The sequence below is a fragment of the Stegostoma tigrinum genome, chromosome 37 (genome assembly GCF_030684315.1).
Source record: "Stegostoma tigrinum isolate sSteTig4 chromosome 37, sSteTig4.hap1, whole genome shotgun sequence".
Lineage (NCBI taxonomy): Eukaryota > Metazoa > Chordata > Chondrichthyes > Orectolobiformes > Stegostomatidae > Stegostoma > Stegostoma tigrinum.
Window position 1 is genome coordinate 5814684 of NC_081390.1, and position 19310 is coordinate 5833993.

At 38.5% G+C, this 19310-nt stretch overlaps 1 protein-coding gene across 2 annotated transcripts in view; it reads left to right on the forward strand.

The window, feature by feature from the left end:
• Nucleotides 1-19310, forward strand: part of bmpr1aa (bone morphogenetic protein receptor, type IAa) — a 230202-nt gene that overhangs the window by 194177 nt on the left and 16715 nt on the right. For both annotated transcript variants that reach the window (XM_048563537.2, XM_048563538.2), the window contains 4 exons: nt 5525-5663; nt 9101-9203; nt 15312-15411; nt 17344-17443. In XM_048563537.2, coding sequence (XP_048419494.1) covers nt 5525-5663; nt 9101-9203; nt 15312-15411; nt 17344-17443 — 442 coding nt within the window. The remainder of the gene's footprint in view (nt 1-5524; nt 5664-9100; nt 9204-15311; nt 15412-17343; nt 17444-19310) is intronic.

Genomic DNA, 19310 nt, shown 5'->3' on the forward strand with positions numbered 1-19310 from the left:
ATTGTGCGATTAGACATTGGAACAGAAGAAGGCCATTTATCCCATTAAGTCCACTCTGCCATTCGGTGAATCACGACCAAACTAATAATCCTCAATTCCACTTAATTGCCACATCCCCATAATCTTTAATTTCTTTAATAATTAGAATTCTGTATATCTCTGCCTTGAACATACTTAACTGCCCGGCCTCTACAGTCCTGTACAGTAAAAAATTCCACAGATACAGTACATTCTGAGAGAAAGGTTTCCTCATCATCTCTATCTTAAATGGACAACCTTTTATTCTGAGATTGTGCCCTCTGGTGCCAGACTCTCATAAAGGGAAACAATCCCTCTGCATCTATCCTGTCAAGCCCCCTGAGAATCTTATGTTTCAAGGATGCCATATCTTATTCTTCTAAACTCTAATGAGCAAGGAGCCAACCTTCTCTGGACTGTTTCAATGTCATAATATCTTTCCTTAGAAGAGAGGACCAACTGTGTATTCTAACTGTGGTCTGACAGGTGCGTTCTGTAGTTTTAACAAGACTGCCCTATTTTTATACTCTGTTCTTTTTGAAATAAAGGCCAATATTGTATTTGCCTTCCCTATTACCTGTAAAACTTGGAAGCTTCCTTTTGGTGATTCATTCACTTTTCATGTAGACACTTTATATCTTATGCTCATATCACAGTAATGAAAACAAGAATTTCATGGGACAAGTGCCATGTTTCATCATCAGAATTTGGATTGAAAGATTCTTGACAATTTATGGCTGTTTAAATTACTGGAGAAAGTTAAATATAGATTTGTTTTTGGTCATTGACTTCATATGTTTCTGCTTAAGTATGGGCATGCAAGAAATCTGATTATATAGTTCTGAAAAGTGTTGTCTGTCACCTGGGCATTTTTCTGACTGATGGGTCAATTTGAGAGTATACCTAGCTTTCTGAGCATCTTTCCAGTGTGTCAGTTGAATACAGAAGATTATTAATACTCCTGTGTGATGCTAAACAATTCATTGTGTATTTAGTTTGTAAAAACTTAATTTTGCACATGGTAAGAGTCTGCTTTTGCAAGCCAAACTTTAGATAAATGGGAACAAATTCCCTGAGGTAAAAGCAAATTGTAACCATATATTCAGAACACTGCTGCTTTGTAAACAAACAAGATGTATACCAGATGATCTAATCAAGACAATGGTGCATAAAATGTGTTTTTGTATATAAAGGATTGCTCAATACAAAGCCTCCTCTTTGTTCAAGGCAGTTTGCATTATAGAAAATTCATTCAGCTCACTAATTTGTGAGGGTCCTAACACGTCACTGTCATAAATTTGTTATTTTTAGATCACAATTTAGCCATTTCAATAATCATAACTATCACTTGACCAACCTTTAGCATTTAATTGAGTGTCATATCAACAATTTACCACCACACAGAGAATACAGTGTAAATATAAAATGTAATCTCTTAGAATCACAGCATGGAAACAGACCCTTCGGTCCAACTCGTCCGCTCTGACCAGACATCCCAATCTCACCTAGTCCCATTTGTCAGCATTTAGCCCATATCCTTCTAAACCCTTCCAATTCATGTACCCATCCACATGCCTTTTCAATGTTGTACTTGCCTCCACCACTTCTTCTGACAGCTCGTTCCATACACGCACCACCCTCAGTATGAAAATGTTACCCCTCAGGTCCTTATTAAATCTTTTCCCTCTCACCTTATGTCCTCTAGTTTTGGACTCCCCCAGCCTAGGAAAAACACCTGGTTATTCACCCTAACCATACCCCTCGTGGTTTTATAAACTTCTATAAGGTCACCCCTCTGTCTCCGACACTCCGGGGGAAAAGCCCCAGCCTATCCAGCTTCTCCCCACACCTCAAACTTTCCAGTCCTGGTAACATCCTTGTAAATCTTTTCTACACCCTCTCAAGTTTAACCATAGAAGGGAACCAGTATTGTAGAGAGTATTTCAAAACTGGCCTCACCAGTGTCCTAACATCTGCAACATGACATCCCAACTCCCACACTTCTCAGTGTTATTATGACCAATGAAGGCAAGCATGCCAAAATGCCGCCTTTCACCCTGTCTACCTGCAGCTCCACTTTCAAGGAGCTATGTACCTGCACCCCTTGGTCTCTTTGTTTTGGTAACCCTCCCCTTGGCTCTACCATTAACTGTATAAGCCCTGCCCTGGTTTTCCTTACCAAAATACAACACCTCACATTCACCTAAATTAAATTCTATCTGACACTCCTTGGCCCAATGGCCCATCTGATCTGATCACCTGCTATACTCTTCGGAAATCCTGTTCAGTGTCGACTACGTCACCTATTTTGGCATCATGTGCAAACTGATTACCATACCTCCTATATTCACATCTAAATCATTAATATAAATAATGAAAAGCAATGAACCCAGCACTGATCCTTGTGATGCGCCACTGATCTACTACTAGCAGGAACTAGCAGAAGGACTCAAATGTCATGACAAGCAAAAATGAGAATTTGTGATAAGCTTGGCCTTTGACACTGTATAGCCATTAGTAAAAGGTTGCTTCTTTTCATAGTTCTGATAGGTAGTATATTTTTGATTTGTACAGATGAAGTCTTTTCAGTTAAACCCATCATATCTTGAGAGTCCTTCGCTTTTAGCCACAAACTTGTGCAAGTTTACAAATAAATCGACCTAATCTTTAAAAGGTTTAGTTATTCAAGTTTTAACATTAGCGGTTCTATAGATTTTTTGTTCAACATAGGAGTTTAAAATCCCAATATGCTAGTAAATGTGAAACAGCAAAAAAAAGCTTCATAAAAGGAATTTACTAGCATTAAAAATGGTCATGTTGCAGCCCAGGAAGCAAATCAAAACGTGGATGTTTCAATGGAGCCTTGAAGCTGACAATGACTGAATTATTTTTGATAAGTGAACCAGATACAGCACATGGGGAAACTGCTTTTATGTCTGTCCTCAGTTGGTCCAGATTCACTATAGTATTAATAAAAGTTTCATTCGACCTTTCTGCAATGTCTCTGGTTTACTGCATGCCCAGGCAGTCTGGCCTCTGCCAACAGGAGATTCAAGCTGTTCTCTCCCTGTTCAAAGCCAACTAAACTCTTTAACAGGCATGATAGCGCATTCATTTTGCTAACAACTTTTAGATTTTGAACATACCTGTTAACAAAATTAAATATCTTAATCATTTAACAGATGAAACAAGTATGACATCCAGCTGCATAAGATGATTTTTTTTTTCGGATGAACAAGAAGCTTGTTCAAAGAACTAGATTTTAGGATAGGTGGAGAGGAAAGGTGTAGGAAAGGAATTATGAGAGATGGTGATGTAGTGATAATATCATCAGAACTTTAATCGAGGGTTCCGAACTAATTCTCTGTGGGCAAGTTTTCTGATCCCACCCCTGGGATTTTATTCATTTTAATTTGGAATTTTAATTAATTTAATAAATATGGAATATGACTACTAATCTGTTATGTCCATGACTGATACCTTAAATTATTCTACATATCCATCAGGGCCATTCATGTCCTTTACAGAAGGAAATCTGCCACCAGATGATGCAAGGTCATCAACCTGAAAATTTTAATTTAGTTTCTTTCTACAGTTCCTCCCTGACCCACTGAATTCATTTAATGTTTTGTTTTCCTTATCTTTTATTTACAGCATCCACTTTATTTCAATTTTGAATTGCTGTTTTAAAGTTTTTATCCGGTTGCCATCTCCAAAGTAGAGATGGATCCAGCCACTTTACACCAGTACTCTTATAGATTTAGAATGCCTTCTCAAGGGCAATTAAGGATGTGAATTAAATGTTGGTTTTGCCCATAATACCCATGTCCCATTAAATAATTAAAGGTATAGAAAGCCTGAAACTTTCTTGATCCCTGATTCTGACTGAGACTCCGCCAGGAAGTAATTATTTTAAAATGATTCTGTTACAACAATGAAAGGAAGTATTTAGTTCATGATTAGTGTTATCCTGTCTCTCAAAACTGTACTTGTGCAGTTTATAAAAACTTCAAGCAGTAGTTTCAGAAACTTCAGGAAAAAGTGCATTTTATTACTACGTGTAAACTAAGTGTTGATGCATATATACAAAATTTCAGAAGCTGAGAGGTTAGTATTAGTGTTAGCTGCTAAAACCAATCTTGCAATCAGAGCATAGTAAGACCTTATATGCGACAGATTTCATTTATTTTCCAAATCTCTCTGATATAACAATAACTTTATGTAGCTTTTTTAACAGACAAATTCAAATGAAATTGAGTATTTATTCCTCAAATAATGTTGAGCCCATGAGATTTAAGTCTGTCTTTTAAACTCAGAAGAATAGTGTGTCCAGTTAATTTTCATCAGAGTTTCATATTGTAGAGTTTTAAATAAATCAAGACCAGAAAGAAATTGTGTTTTATGCACCTGGAATATTTTTACAAAAGGACAGTTATAGTTTTAGCTAGAGTAAGAAGTTTAGATTCTCTTGAAATATTTGATGAATGGCTACCCAGAAATGAAATCATCACCCACTGTGGGGCTTAAAATCAAGACGCATAGATTACAAGTTCCATTATCTACCAGGAGAGATGGCTTGGCTGTCCAGAATAATGTATCTGTAAGAGACCTATTGCAAAAAAGATACCAATTTCATTGTAAGTATTCCTGATTGTCTTTATGAGTATACAGTATTACAGAAGCTGTTTTCGGTACTTTCAAAATCTAATCATTGATGTCTTCTATGTTCTTAAACACAAGAATAATGAGTTTATGTTTAGAACTAGGAGAAAGGGTACTGGTTTGGTAGTAATTGAAATTTTTTTTTCCATTCATACCACTTAGTTCCTCTATATATTTGTTCCCTGCATGACACCAGCAGCATTCGTTGCCAATCCCTAATTACTGTATGTGCATTAAGATTTAACTACAGTATGCAAAACTGAATCATATAAACCAGATTGGCAGAGAGTTTTTATAATAACATATTCTCCCAACTTTCATGGTAATTTTGTTCTGTTGTCAACACAGTTTCATTCCAAGGATTTGCCCCATGTCTTCAGAGTTATTAATCATTGTTGCTGTCAGAGGCTTATTTAGTTAATTAATAAAAGATAACACAACATCAACCTGTATACTTCGCCTTTGTCAATCATGTTTCCTGTGAGTTACCCTAAACTTACAGCCTTAAGATATTATGCTGGCAGGGACAAACTTGTAACTAGCAGTACTTGAAACAAGGCTGTAAGTGGTGCAGTTACGCAAAATGCAGTGGCATTGAATTTTTCTTCTTTGAGAGGAAGAACATCATTTATTTAGCACCACATATGGAGTGAAAATATCCTGATGTATAATGATGAATAGGAATAGTGAAGACTTTGTAAGCTACCTTAGTAACAGAAGAATAAGCATAGCATAGTATGAGGGCAAGTACAAATCAGTGTATAATCTATGCCTGCTGTGTATAATACATGTTTAATCTTCACAGTATTCCCTAATATCCATTTTGATGCTTCCTTTTCAAAAGGCCAGAATCCAGATAGCATGCTTATGGGAACAGGCATGAAGACCAATGGTGCTACAGTAGCACCCGAAGATGCAGAGGCAAGACTTAATTGTTACTGCTCTGGTCACTGTGCAACTGAAGAAGCAAACAATACATGCAAGTGAGTATTGCGCTGTTCATCGACTGTGAAAGAAAGGTGCATTGATGTATTTTAATATGTAAAAATATAGTATGAAACAGCAATAAAGATGTATCTACCATGAGTATTGATATAGTATGCAAATATTGCACCCTTTAGATTTTTATTCTTTTGCGTTATTATTGATTTTAAGACAAGGCAGAATGAAGTTAAATCATTGGACTCCACCAGCTCTACCTCCAGCACTTCCACATTTAGAAGTATCGTTGGAATGTCTTCCATCTTGCTGAAAGAAAAGTAAAAGGTTCTGCTGTGTCAATCTAGGAAAGAGAGTGGAGCAATTATGTTTTCATCTTAAAAGATATAATCCTGGCTCTTTAATGATTTGTGTAACGCTGGACTGTGGTTCCCTCAGCACATCTTTCACTGAACTGAAAATGTCCTCCTACCTCAAAAGTTAACTTCAATAAGTGCCTTTAATTGTTTCTGTTGCCACTTGCCAGTTTTAGCCTTTTTATAGCGCAGGTACTTCATTATTATGTGATTTTTTTTTTCTCTTCCACTAATGCAAAATAGTATTTGATTTTTAACTTGAAGCAGCAGCAAATCAAGTTTTTATCCTTCACTCTTATTTATGTCTTTCGTTTTGGTTGTTGGGACTGCCAATAGTTTCAGTCACTGTTCCAAGAATAGCTGACCAGCCAGCGTATGTCTTCGAGCAAAGGCTTGGGTACACATCTCGAACTCATTCCATAATTCCCTCGTGCAATATATTCCACTTCTAATAAATTTCATGATATAAATGCTCTGTTCTGATTCTGGCCATCTTCCATTTGATCATTGGTAACAGAACTTTAGTTGTTAGGCCTGTAAAATCTGTAATTATCTCATTAAGTTGCCTTTCTTGCTATGTCTGTCATCACTTTTTGAATTCTTCCTCAAAATGTTCCTTTTTAACCACACCTTGAGCAACCTGTCTGTCTTCTCTCCCACCTATCCACTCCTCCAAACTCACTGACCAACCTTCACCACTACCTACCTGCACTTGCCAATCACCTTCCCACCTACCTACCCCAGCTCCACCCCTCCTCTCTCTATTTATTTCAGAGCTCCCTTCCCTGTTCTAGTGCTTGATAGCCATTCTGTGATTGGACAGTTGTGTCTGTTGTAGGAAAAGTTTTGGAAAGGGTTATAAGAGATAGGATTTATAATCATCTAGCAAGCAACAATTTGACTGGAGACAGCATGGATTCGTCAAGGGCAGGTCATGTCTCACTAACCTCATTGAGTTTTTTGAGAAGGTGATCGAGCATGTGGATGAGGGAAGGGCAGGTGACGTGGTGTACATGGACTTCAGTAAAGCCTTTGATAAGGTTCCACATGGTAGGCTATTGGAGAAAATGCAGAGACATGGGATTGAGGGAGATTTAGCGGTTTGGATTAGAAACTGGCTTTCGTAAGAAGGCAGCAAGTGATGATTGATGGAAAATATTCAGCCCGGAGTCAGGTTACTAGTGGTGTGCTTCAAGGATCTGTTTTGGGACCACTGCTGTTTGTCATTTTTATAGCTGACTTGGGCGCAGGCATAGGTGGATGGGTTAGTAAGTTTGCAGATGACATTAAAGTCGGTGGAGTAGTGGACAGTGTGGAAGAATGTTGCAGGTTGCAGAGAGACTTGGATAAACTGCAGAATTGGGCCGAAAGGTGGCAAATGGATTTTAATACAGATAAATGTGAGGTGACTCACTTTTGGGAGAAATAATAGGAAGGCAGAATACCGGGTCAAGGGAAAGATTCTTGGTAGTGTGGATGTGCAGAGGGGTCTTGGTGTCCATGTACATAGATCCCTGAAAGTTTCCACCCAGGTTGATAGTGCAGTTATGAAGGCTTACGGTGTGCTAGGTTTTATTGGTAGAGGGATTGAGTTCCAGAGCCGTGATGTCATGCTGCAACAGTACAAAACGCTAGTGCGGCCTCATTTGGAATATTGCGTGCAGTTCCGGTCGTCCCATTGCAGGAAGGATGTGGAAGCATTGGAGAAAGTGCAGAGGAGATTTATCAGGATGTTGCCTGGCCTGGAGTGCAGGCCCTATGAAGAAAGGCTGAGGGACTTGGGTCTGTTCACATTGGAGAGAAGGAGGCTAAGGCGGGATTTAATAGAGATGTACAAGATGATCAGAGGATTAGATAGGGTTGACAGTGAGAGGCTTTTTCCGAGAATGATGACTTCAGCTTGTACAAGGGGGCATAGCTACAAATTGAGGGGTGCTAGATTTAAGGCAGATATCAGAGGCAGATTCTTTACTCAGAGAGTGGTAAAGGCGTGGAACACCCTGCCTGCCAATGTAGTTAACTCAGCCACATTAGGGGCATTTAAACAGTCCTTTGATAAGCAGATGGATGATGATGGGATAGTGTAGGGGGAGGGGCTTAGATTAGTTTACAGGCCAGTGCAACATCGAGGGCCGAAGGGGCCAGTTCTGCGCTGTATTGTTCTATGTTCTATGTTCTATGTTCAAGGTGCTATTTAAATGAAAGTTTTTGTTGAGTTTGACTGTTAGAAAACTGGTATACCTTTGCTTGTTCAAATTCTGTCAACAAATGTTAATGATTAAAATCTTAACCACTCTTGTGTATTGTGCTGTGGGTAGTATGGGTGTGTCTGATTGTTGGTTTACTGGGCCAGTTGAGTATGTTGCAAGGAATCAAACTGTAAATTTTCCCCACGATCACGAAGTAATGTCATGTTAACAAGCTATTGATTGAGGCTTTTTATGTGATTAACTAACATCCTAATTGCATAATTTTTACCGCCAAGAAGAGTAATGAGTATGATTGACACTTTGGAATAACGTGAGATGTGGTTTATCCACAGAGTATCACTGGAGTTGAATATCTTTATGGTTGAAATAAGCATTGTAACTTTTTAGTTTATAAAAAAGACTCCAAATACTTGAGGAAATTCACAGTTTGGGATTAGAATAGCTAGATAGCTGTTTTTAGCCAGCATGGACACAATGGGCCAAAGGGCCTTTTTCTGTGCTATAGAATTCTGACTTGGCATGAATATAATTATTGTATTACATGCAAGGATGGGAACATAAAAAGGCCTATTCCAGACAAGTATGGTATCATTTAAATTATTGACATTTTTGTTGCAGTTGTCAGTTTTTGAAGTAGAAGGTCTTCATTAGATTGTATTCTTTGCATGCTACGGAGTTTTACACCCTAGGCCACAAAATACGCTGAGCAAAAATGATCTCAGTAATACTTTATGAAGGTTCCTTGCACATGTTTTCTTCCTTGTCACAGACGTTGTAAATGTAAAAATTCTCCTTCCTTACCCCATCAGCTTGGGCTTTAAAATGCTATCTAGCTCAATTGCTATCAGAATCTCAAACTGCTTGATTAACATACTAATATATATGATTATTAATATTATTTTTTTCATAACTCAGAACAAATGGAAATTGTTTTGCCATTATTGAAGAAGATGAAAACGGAGAAATTACACTTGGCTCTGGCTGCATGAGGTTAGAAGGAGCAGATTTCCAATGCAAGGTAAAATCAACATTGTAAAGTCAGGATCTTCAGCTCTCTTATTTCATTGTATTATGGATTACTCTTGTATTTTAACAATGAATATCAAGAATTGCCATACTGTTTTTGACAAAAGACCTGTGGGTTTATTTTATCCCCAATTGCCCTTGAAAAGGTGTTCCAGCTGCTTTCTTGAATCACTCTATTCTCTGCGGTAAACGTGCATCCAAAAATGCTGAAAGAAAGGGAGTTCCAGGATTAAAACACAATTGTACAGGAGCAATGACATATTTCTAATTCAGGATCGGTGTGAAACTTGGAATGGAACTTGAAAATGGTAGTGTTCCCATGTACCTACTTGCCCTTGTTCTTTTGGTAGGAGAGCTTGTTGGTCTAATAATTACCGTACAAAAGGCCTTAACAATATATTGCAGTGCATCCTATAGTTGTATACACTGCTGCCACTGATGAAAGAAATGAATGTTTAAGAATTTAGATGGGCTGCAAACCAAATGGACTACACTCTCCTGTGTAATATCTCTAATGCCTTTGAAGATGAAATATTCAGCCAAATGGAAAATAATCCATCGCACTTATTGATGGGAGAAAGGCTTTGGGGAATTAAGAATTGAGGTACTCATTCCAGATTTCCCAGCCTCTGTATTGCCGTTGTAGCCACAGCATCAATGTGTCTGGTCCTGTCGAGCATTTGGTCAGTGGTCATGCCAAGGTGATGATAGTGGATGACTAAGCATTGACAATTCCATTGATTAAACTCTTGTTGGTCATACTCGTTGTTTGGCACTTGAGTTTTTTGATTCCCCCCAAGTTTAACCATACAGTTCCAAAACATAATAGCCTTTTAAACCTCATTATTGTAACACCAACATCTTCTCATGGCCAATTAGCTAAGACCAACAAATATAGGATTTGCAAAACCATACAGACTTCCCATGAATGAATTAAATTTCTGACTGATCTGCTTTTACAGTACTGAACCTTTGCTCCTGCAGTTTAGTTCAGATCTGCTCTCACACCAGGAACAAAGTCCATCATAGCAAACTGTTTCAAATAAAATTCCCTGAAAAACCATTCACATAATTAGCTAGTTTTTAAATTAGTCAAAAACTGTACTCTGGTTCATCCACTCATACCTACGAATGTATTTTGACCTGGATAGTGATCTGGATCTAAGCCATTGGAAGTCTAGTAATATTCCTCTGAGAAAGAGAGACCATATAAACCAATTGTTTAAAAATCTTCTGGCTGCTCTTGTTCATTATAGCATTGATTATTCCCCTCCAAAAGTGATCTTGTACAGAATTATAGGAAGTATTTCTCTATGAATTTCACTGTAAATTAAATATTTCAGTGGCAGATGAAAAGCAAAAGTCTGAATTTTCCATGAAGCGTATTTGTTATATACTGCGCCAAGAAAGTGTATGGTCCTTTTTGTGTTTCTTTTTTATTCATTAATGGGATGTATCTGTCTCTTACAAGGCCACCGATTCCTATACTATACTGTCCTTACGGAGTTTGGTGGTTAACTGCTCTGTTAAACCTGTGTATTCGATGTGATGTAGCTATGTCCGCAATGCTATTAGGGAGGTAGTTCCAGGATTTTGTTCGATAAAGTAGTAGTGCTCCAAACCGTGACATTGAGGGGATCTTGAAAGAATGCTGTTCCCATGTATCTGCTGCAGAGGCTGCTGCTGCTCCTATTCATCTAGGTGGCAGAGGTTTTTGCATGTGAAGATGCTGTAGAAGAACTTTGTCAGAAATAGACAAAAAAAAGCTATAAAATGGTAATGGATAGAGTAAAATTTTTTTTTGGAATAGAGAAGGCTCAGGAGAGATGTAATTGAGGGGCATAAAATTATGAAGAACCAAGATGGGGTAGGTAAGGTCCTATTTCCCTTTATAATTAAAGCAAAATATGACAGATGCAGGAGACTGGAAATAAAAACAGGAAGTGCTGGGGAAACTCAGGAGGTCTGGCAGCATCTGTAGAAAGAGAAACAGTTAATAATTTGAGTCCCATTACTCCTCTTCAGGTTCCAAAGTAAAATAAACTTTTTCTCTCTCCACAGATGCTGCAGAAATGCTGAGATTCTCCAGTACTTTCTGGTGCTCTTTCATTTGGCAGAGAGGTCAAAAAGTGTAATTGGGGTGGATAACTGTTTCAGATGACATATCTTTTATCGCTGTTTGAAGGATCTTTGCACAGATTGACTAGAGTGCCTACATGATAGTAACTATGTTTCAAAATGATTGTTTGTCTTGATACGAATCTCAAACAGTTGTTCTTTCTGTACCACAGTGGTATAGTCTTTTATGTCCTCATAGTATTTGGAAAATTCAAGACAGACACTTAGGGGTAGCACAAGCTGAATGGCGATTACATTTTGCATCTATTTTGTTGGTTGTCTCATACCAAATAGTTCCATTTGTTGCACTTTTTCAGCAAGAAATTGGGATATAAAAATTCTTGGTTTCTCCAGTTTTTTCATTATTGACCCAGCAAGAAGATAATCTCCTTGAATCTTGAGGGCATCATTTCTTGCTAGTTTTCATTCATTTTGTTTCTGATTACTTGTACAATTTCTTCCCTTGGTTTCATTAACAAAGAGAATGGAACCTTAAGACCATTATAGAAAATCTGTTGGAAATTTTGCATTATATTGAATATTAAGGAGTATCAAGTTCAATGTTCCTGCAGGCCCAGCCTTCTCTACCCTCTATGAAGTTTTGCAGAGCATAAAATCAATCTGAATAAATATACCTGTTAATTTGCATATATTGCAATGTGTCATAGCCGATCTAGATATTCAGTTATAGGATACTGACAGAAAGGACCTAAGAAAAAACTGTACTATATGTGAAATTCTAAATGGAGCAATCAGTAGGATGAAAAATACAAATGCAAATAAGAATTGCTCAGGCTTTATGGAATAGACAAGCTATAATTTTGAGCTGTGCCTGACTCAGCAGTATTTGGATATCCAAGGTTAAACTATTCCATCTTCGATTTTAAAAAAAAATTCTGTTTGCATTATACCTAAGAATTGTTTCCTCTTGCTTGGCTTGTTTAATACTCCCACAAGCAGCTGGCATTTTAATTCCAGCATTCAGAAGTTTCTGATGATTTCCTTTTAGCAACTTTAACAAAGCTTGACCAGCTGAAGTTACTAAGTAGGATACACAGGAATTTTCAATTTTGGGATACCATCACATTCTACCAATCCCAAACCTGTCCTTCCACATGCTTCACGTTTGCAGCAACAGGCATCTTTCTGTCATGGGTATTATCAACTATTCAGGACTTGGGCAGGTATTTCATCACAAAATTATAGGGACAAGTAAAAGCTACTCCGATTGCTTTCCTATCCCCAAACTTCATAGGCTGAACCAGAAGGTCGTGAAGTTGGCAAATCCTCAGATTAGTAATCCAGACACCAAAGCTGGGACATGAGGTCAAATTCCATCATATCAGCTGGTGTAATGATGAACGTAAAACTTAAGAAAAACTATCTTGCACCCTGTTTGAATCTGCGATAAGTTTCTGTGCCCATTTCTGCGACTTGATCACCGATGTATACCACTGTTGCTGCCCTTGTGTCAGCCCATCTTTGCCTTTGTTGCCTCTCAATTCAACTGTTCCAATGGTACCATGACTAGCTTCTAACCTTTCACCAGCTGTGAATTTGGACTTGCCCCAACCCTGTTGCCCATATTTTAACTCGTAGTGAGGTCCGTTCATTCATCACTTGTGTGCTTCTTGATCTGTTTTGGCTCCTGGTCCAAAGATAACTTGCATTTAAAATTATCATCCTTGATTTCAAATGCCCCCACACCCTTATCTCTCCCTGTTTTTTTTTAAGCAGAGTAGCCCATTGAAGCATAAATAGGTCATTCAGACTGACTAGCCTGCTCTACGATCAACTGGATCTTTTACTTCAAAACCATTTTTTTCTGAATTATCTTTTGATGTATTTAACACCTAGAAATCTATTGATCCCTCTCTTGAACATACGCAATGACTGACCCTCCTGGGTTAGAGAATTCCAAAATTCATCATACCCGAGTGATGAAGTTGCTCTTCCCCTTTCAGTCCTAAATTACCTTCCCCTTATTGTGAGACTGTAACCCTTGTTTCAGCTACACAATCAGATATGTTGTTTGAGGGACAATGTTTTATTGATGCTTAGTGTATAAAATTGTTTCAAAAGAGGTGAAGACTATATTCACCACTCATTCAAGTGGTAGAAACTGGTTTTGTCCTCAGCGTAATAAACGGTAGATATGTATGCTGCTGCCCATGTCATAATGGCGGCACGTTGGCTCAGTGTTTAGCACTGCTGCCTCACAGCACCAGGGATTCAGTTCTACCCTCAGGCAACTGTCTGCGTGGAGTTTGCACATTCTCCCCTTGTCTGCTTGCGTTTCCTCCAGGTACTCCAGTTTTGTCCCACAGTTCAAGATGTGCAGGCTGGGTGGATTGGCCATGCTAAATTGCCCATAGTGTTTAGGGATGTGTAGATTAGGTGGGTTACAGGGGAAGGGGCCTGTGTGGGATAATCTGAGGATTGATGTTGAATTGTTAGGCTGAAGGGCCTGATTCCACATTTTAGGGATTCAGCGATCTAAAACTGATAAGTTCCTTCCTGAAGCCATGTCTGATTCACCTATCACTTGCTTGCTGTCTAACATTGGCTCCTGGTTACCCTTAATTTTAAAGATTTCCCCCATTGTTTTCAAATCCTTCCACAATGTTTCCTCCTGCACTCTGAAATCTCCTCTAGCTCTGTAGCCTCTGAGCCACATCTGCTCATCTTATTCTGGCCTTTTACATATCCCAGGTTTTAATTGTTCCTAATTGGTGGCCATGCCTTTAGTTGCTTTCGTCCTAAACTCTATAATTCTCTCTCTAAACTTCTCTGACTCCCTATCTCTCTCGTTTTCTCTTTTTAAAACAATCCTTGAAACCTAATTCTCTAGCCAAGCTTCAGTAATCTGCCCTAATATGCCAATAATGTCCATGCCCTGAAAATGCATAGCATCATAGTGACCTACAGCACAGAAACGAACCCTTTGGTCTAACTCGCCCATACCAAGCAGACATCTTAAATTAATCTAGTCCCATTTGCCAGCATTTGGCCTATATCTCTCTAACCCCTTCTTATTCAAATACCCATCCGGATGCCTTTTAAATGATGTAATTGTATCCAGTTCCACCACTTCCTCTGGCAGCTCACTCCATACACGAACCACACTCTGCATGAAAAAGTTGCCCCTACAGTCCCTTTTGTATCTTTCCCCTCTCACCTTAATCCTAAGCCCTCCAGTTCTGGATTTCTCTATGCTGGGGAAAAGATCTTGCCTTTTCAGCATATCCATGCTACTAATGATTTTATTAGCTTCTCTAAGGTCACTCCTTAGCCTCTGATGCTCCAGGGAACATAGCCCCAGTCTATTCAAACCCTCCAATACTGGCCTTCTGAATCATTTCTGAACCCTTTCAAATTTCTCAACATCCTTTCTACTGCAGGGAGACCAGATTTGTATGCAGTATTTCACAAGTCCTGTACAGCCGCAAAATGACCTCCGAATTCCTATACTCCATGCACTGACCCATAAAGGCAAGCATACCAAACAATCCTGTCTACCTGGGACCTCACTTTCAAGGAAGTATGAACCTGCATTCCAAGGTGTTTTTGTTCAGCAACCTTCCCCAGGACCTTATCATTAAGGCCTGCCTGATTTGCCTTTCCAAAATGCAGCATATCATATTTACCTAAATTTAGCTCCATCTGCCATTCCTTGGCCCATTGTTCAATTTTATCAAGGTCCTGTGTCGCTGTCCTCTCCACCTCCAAGTTTGATGCCAACTGCAAGCTTACTAACCATGCCAACGTTTTTTGACCTTTGGAATTAATCTGAAGAAGGAAGAGAAAGGTTTTTGCTGAAAATCCTTAAGTCTTGAAAGATGTAACAGATTTGAATGAAACTGGTGAAATCTTGATTTTATGTTTAAAAAAAATGTAAATCGACTTCAGCTATTTATTAAGATGGATCCTAGGTTTGGAATCCTCAAAATCAACGATCTAGGGCTTTGCTTTTCCTACACAGGATTCAACAAAAGTAAGAAAACGGAGAACTATCGAGTGCTGTAACACTGACTTCTGTAACAAGGATTTGCACCCAACGCTTACTCCAATTTCTGATTCTGGTAAGCAGTAGATAGAGTTTGGAGTTTTTGGTTGTCTGAACTTTCATGTCTCAATTTTTAAAAAAACTATGAAATTGTGGAATTTCAATCGTAAAATATATAATGTTTTGAAACTAATTCAGAACATTTCATTGATAATTCCCTTTTCAAAACTTTTTTTTCTGATGTCTTGTGTTAATTTTTGATACGTGGTTTTGATAGTTTCAATTTCTCCACCTATTACCTAGAAAAGTTGACACCCTACATGCAGTAATGCAGTTTATTGCATTTATTCTTAGATCAGGGTGACTGTGATGCGTATAAACTTTGTCATACACTGAATTCAGCTGAAATCTTACGCGCATGAATTGCATTGGTGCTGGTCTAATTTTTGCTGCTGTGAATCATTTCATCTTTCCAGTGTTTGAACAGTTGTGAATTATATGACTTGGGGTGACTGCAGAATTTTTCTGAAGCATTATGAGAAAGACTTTGTAGTTGTGCAATAAGTTGTTGTGAAGGATGATGTGGTCTGTAGTCAGTTCATTGTTTCTCTATCTGTTTACTTTCATTAATACTTTGGAATTCTATTACAAATAAATCTTTACATAACAATCAACTAATACCAGCCATTTGCTGATTGTATTGCACATGGTTACTTGTAAACCACAAATAACCTTCAGTTGTAGTATTATTAGAACTGGGGATTATTGTACCATGTCCATGGGTCTAATTAGTCCCATATTTTGAAACCTTCCTTTTATTATCTAATAATTTGATTTCCTATCATTATTCATAGTTAATTTGCATCTAATAGGGAATTGCAGGTAAGTAGAATTGGCTCCAGTGTAGAGATTTCTCTATAGTTGAAGAGCTGGCAGGAGCCAAAACTGAGCTCTAATGCATTAGTGTAGAATGATGTAATTAAGGCTATAGAGGTTTGCATAGGCATTTTCCATTAAATCTCTAGATCAGAATTTATAATATGTTATGTTGAAATGCAAGACTTTGAATATATTGCAGATTTTACTGAAGTAACTTCGGGTGTAGGAGTTGGACGTTATTTTAAGGATCCATAGGACGTTGGTGAAGCCTCTTCCGGCGTCTGTGTCCAGTTCTGGTTTCCCTGCTGTAGGAATTATATTATCAAGCTGGAGAGGATTCAGAAGTAGTTTACCAGGATGTTGCCGGGAACAGAGAGTTTGAGCTACAAGGAGAGCCTGGATAGGTTGGGACTTCTTTAACTGGAGTGTAGGAGTTTGAGAGATGACTTTATAGAGGTTTATAAAATAGAGGGCTCTAGATAGGGTTACTGGTAATTGTCATTTCCCTAGGATGGGGGATTTCAAGACTAGGAGGCACATTTTTAAAGTGAGAGGAGAGAGATTTTTAAAAAGACATGAGGGGCAGATCTTTTTAAACATGGTTCGCATGTGGAATGAACATCCTGAGGAAGTGGTGGATGTAGGCACAATTACAACATTTAAAAGACATTTGGATAAATACATGAATAGGAAAGGTTTGGAGGGAAATGGGCCAGGAGCAGGCAGGTGGCAGTAGTTTAGTTTGGGATTATGGCTGGAATGAACTAGTTGGACCAAAGGGTCTGTTTCTGTGCTGTATGATTTTATGACTCCAGAATTGAATGCCACAATTCTAATACATGTAATATTCTATCATAAAAGCTAAAGAAAATCAAAAAATGTGCATATTTCATTTAAAGACAATGTGACCATTATACTAGATAATGACTTTACAAATAAAATATTTATTTTCTTACATTATTCCTTAATAGAATGTATTTCTACCTATACTTCTATCCATTGATTTAAGTATCTTGCAACTAGTATCAAATTAACTCTCATAAAGCTTTAGTGACATCTGTCATCAAAGCCCAGAGGCATTTATATATTTTCCTGTTATTTTTTCACATAACTTTATCTTTGCAAACAGGCGGACTATTTGAGGGTGACGTCCACCGATTAGGCCTGTTAATCTCGCTGATTGTCTGCATCTTTGTCTTGATTATAATAACAACTGCTTTCTACTTCAGGTAAGAGCTGATTTGAGTGCTGCTTTTCGTTGTTCTAGCTATCGGCAATTTCTTAATTGTTTGCATTTTACACATTGCAGTAATATAAACTCTAGATTTGGGGTACATCTTTCTGGAGTATTAGCCTTCTATGTGAAAAGAGAAGTTCATTGGACTAAGCTACTGATTGTTTTGAGGAACAAAACTCCTGAAAATGTGATAGTAGGAACTTCAGATGCTAGAGAATCCGAGTGAAGGTGGGGAGGTAGGGAGGAGATAGGTCAGTCCAGGGAGGACAGACAGGTCAAGGGGGTGGGATGAGGTTAGTTGGTAGGAAATGGGGGTGCGGCTTCAGCTGGGAGGAGGGGATAGGTGAGAGGAAGAACAGGTTAGGGAGGCGGAGACAAGCTGGGCTGGTTTTGGGATGCAGTAGAGGGAGGAGAGATTTTGAAGCTTGTGAAATCCACGTTGATACCATTTGGGCTGCAGGATTCCCAAGCGCCCTTGACCTGTCCCCACTCCCTGGACTGACCTATCTCCTCCTTACACCCCACCTACACTCACCTTTACTAGCTCCATCCCCGCCCCTTTAACTTGTCTGTCTCCTCTCCACCTATTTTCTTCTCTATCCATCCTTGATCCACCTCCCCCTCTGTCCTTATTTATTTCAGATCCCCTCCCGCTCCCCCTTTTCTGATGAAGGGTCTAGGCTTGAAACGTGACCTTTCCTGCTCCTAAGATGCTGCTTGGCCTGCTGTGTTCATCCAGCTCTACACCTTGTTACCTCCTGATAACGTGACTAATATTGAGAGCGTCGGAAATTAGTGCATTGCAGTTGCTTTTCTTCTGCAGCAGGGTGGGCACCAAGGAAAGGATAAGAAGCTACCATGTTTGTGAGGTGGCAATTCCTTTAGTCATTAAGTGAAAGGTTCTGTCTAAGGGCATCCATGCGGCACCTGGCTAGAACATAATCATTTTTGTGTAACACGCTTGATTGTAAGTGTTTCATATTCACCTGAATTTGCAAGAGAGAGTCCAACAATCAGTTTGTATACATTTAACACCTTGTTTGTACCTCTTCTTCGAACCAAAACAAAACTTGCAATCACCTTTAACATAATGAATTATCCCAGGCGTTTTTAAGGAGCATTTTAAAAGAAGAGAGTTTGAGGGCTGAATAGATTAGGAAAGGAATTCCAGAATGTTGGGTCTAAACAGCAAGAAACACTGCTACCAGTGGTGGAGTGATTTAAATTAAGTTCATGTAAGAGCCCAAAATTTGAATAGTTGAAAAACCTCAGTTGTAGAGCTAAAAATTACATAGACACAGAGGGAAGAGGCCATGCAAGGAGTTGAAAACAAGCATGAATATTTTAAGACTGAAACACACTGCCAGACTAGAACAGACCAGGCCAGTATAGGTCAGAAAATACAGAGGATTGTAAATGAGGTCTTGCTACCTGTTTCCTTGCTGAGAGTTTTGATGACCTTAAGTGTAAAACAAATCTTCATTATTCCCTATTTCAGTTTTAATATAGTTGAATGAAGTCTGGTGATGTTTGGCCTATGAAATAATTAAAATTGTAGTCTGTGTGATCTTTGGATTGAGCAGCACAGCAGATAAGTCACAAATCTTCATACGAAATAGTGTTACCCAGTGGTGATTAGCATATAGTACTTGCTTGTGCTTTCTAATCTTACATTTTGTAGATATCAGCCTTGCCTCACTGATAGTGCCTTCACTTCTGAACTGGAAATTTTGGGTTCAAGCCATTTAATGTAACCAATTACTTCAGTGTATTTGTGAGAGAATGTTGCAGTGCTACAAATGCCTTCATTTGGATGAAACGTTAAATTGAGCTTTCATCTGCCCTCGTAGATCCTTTTT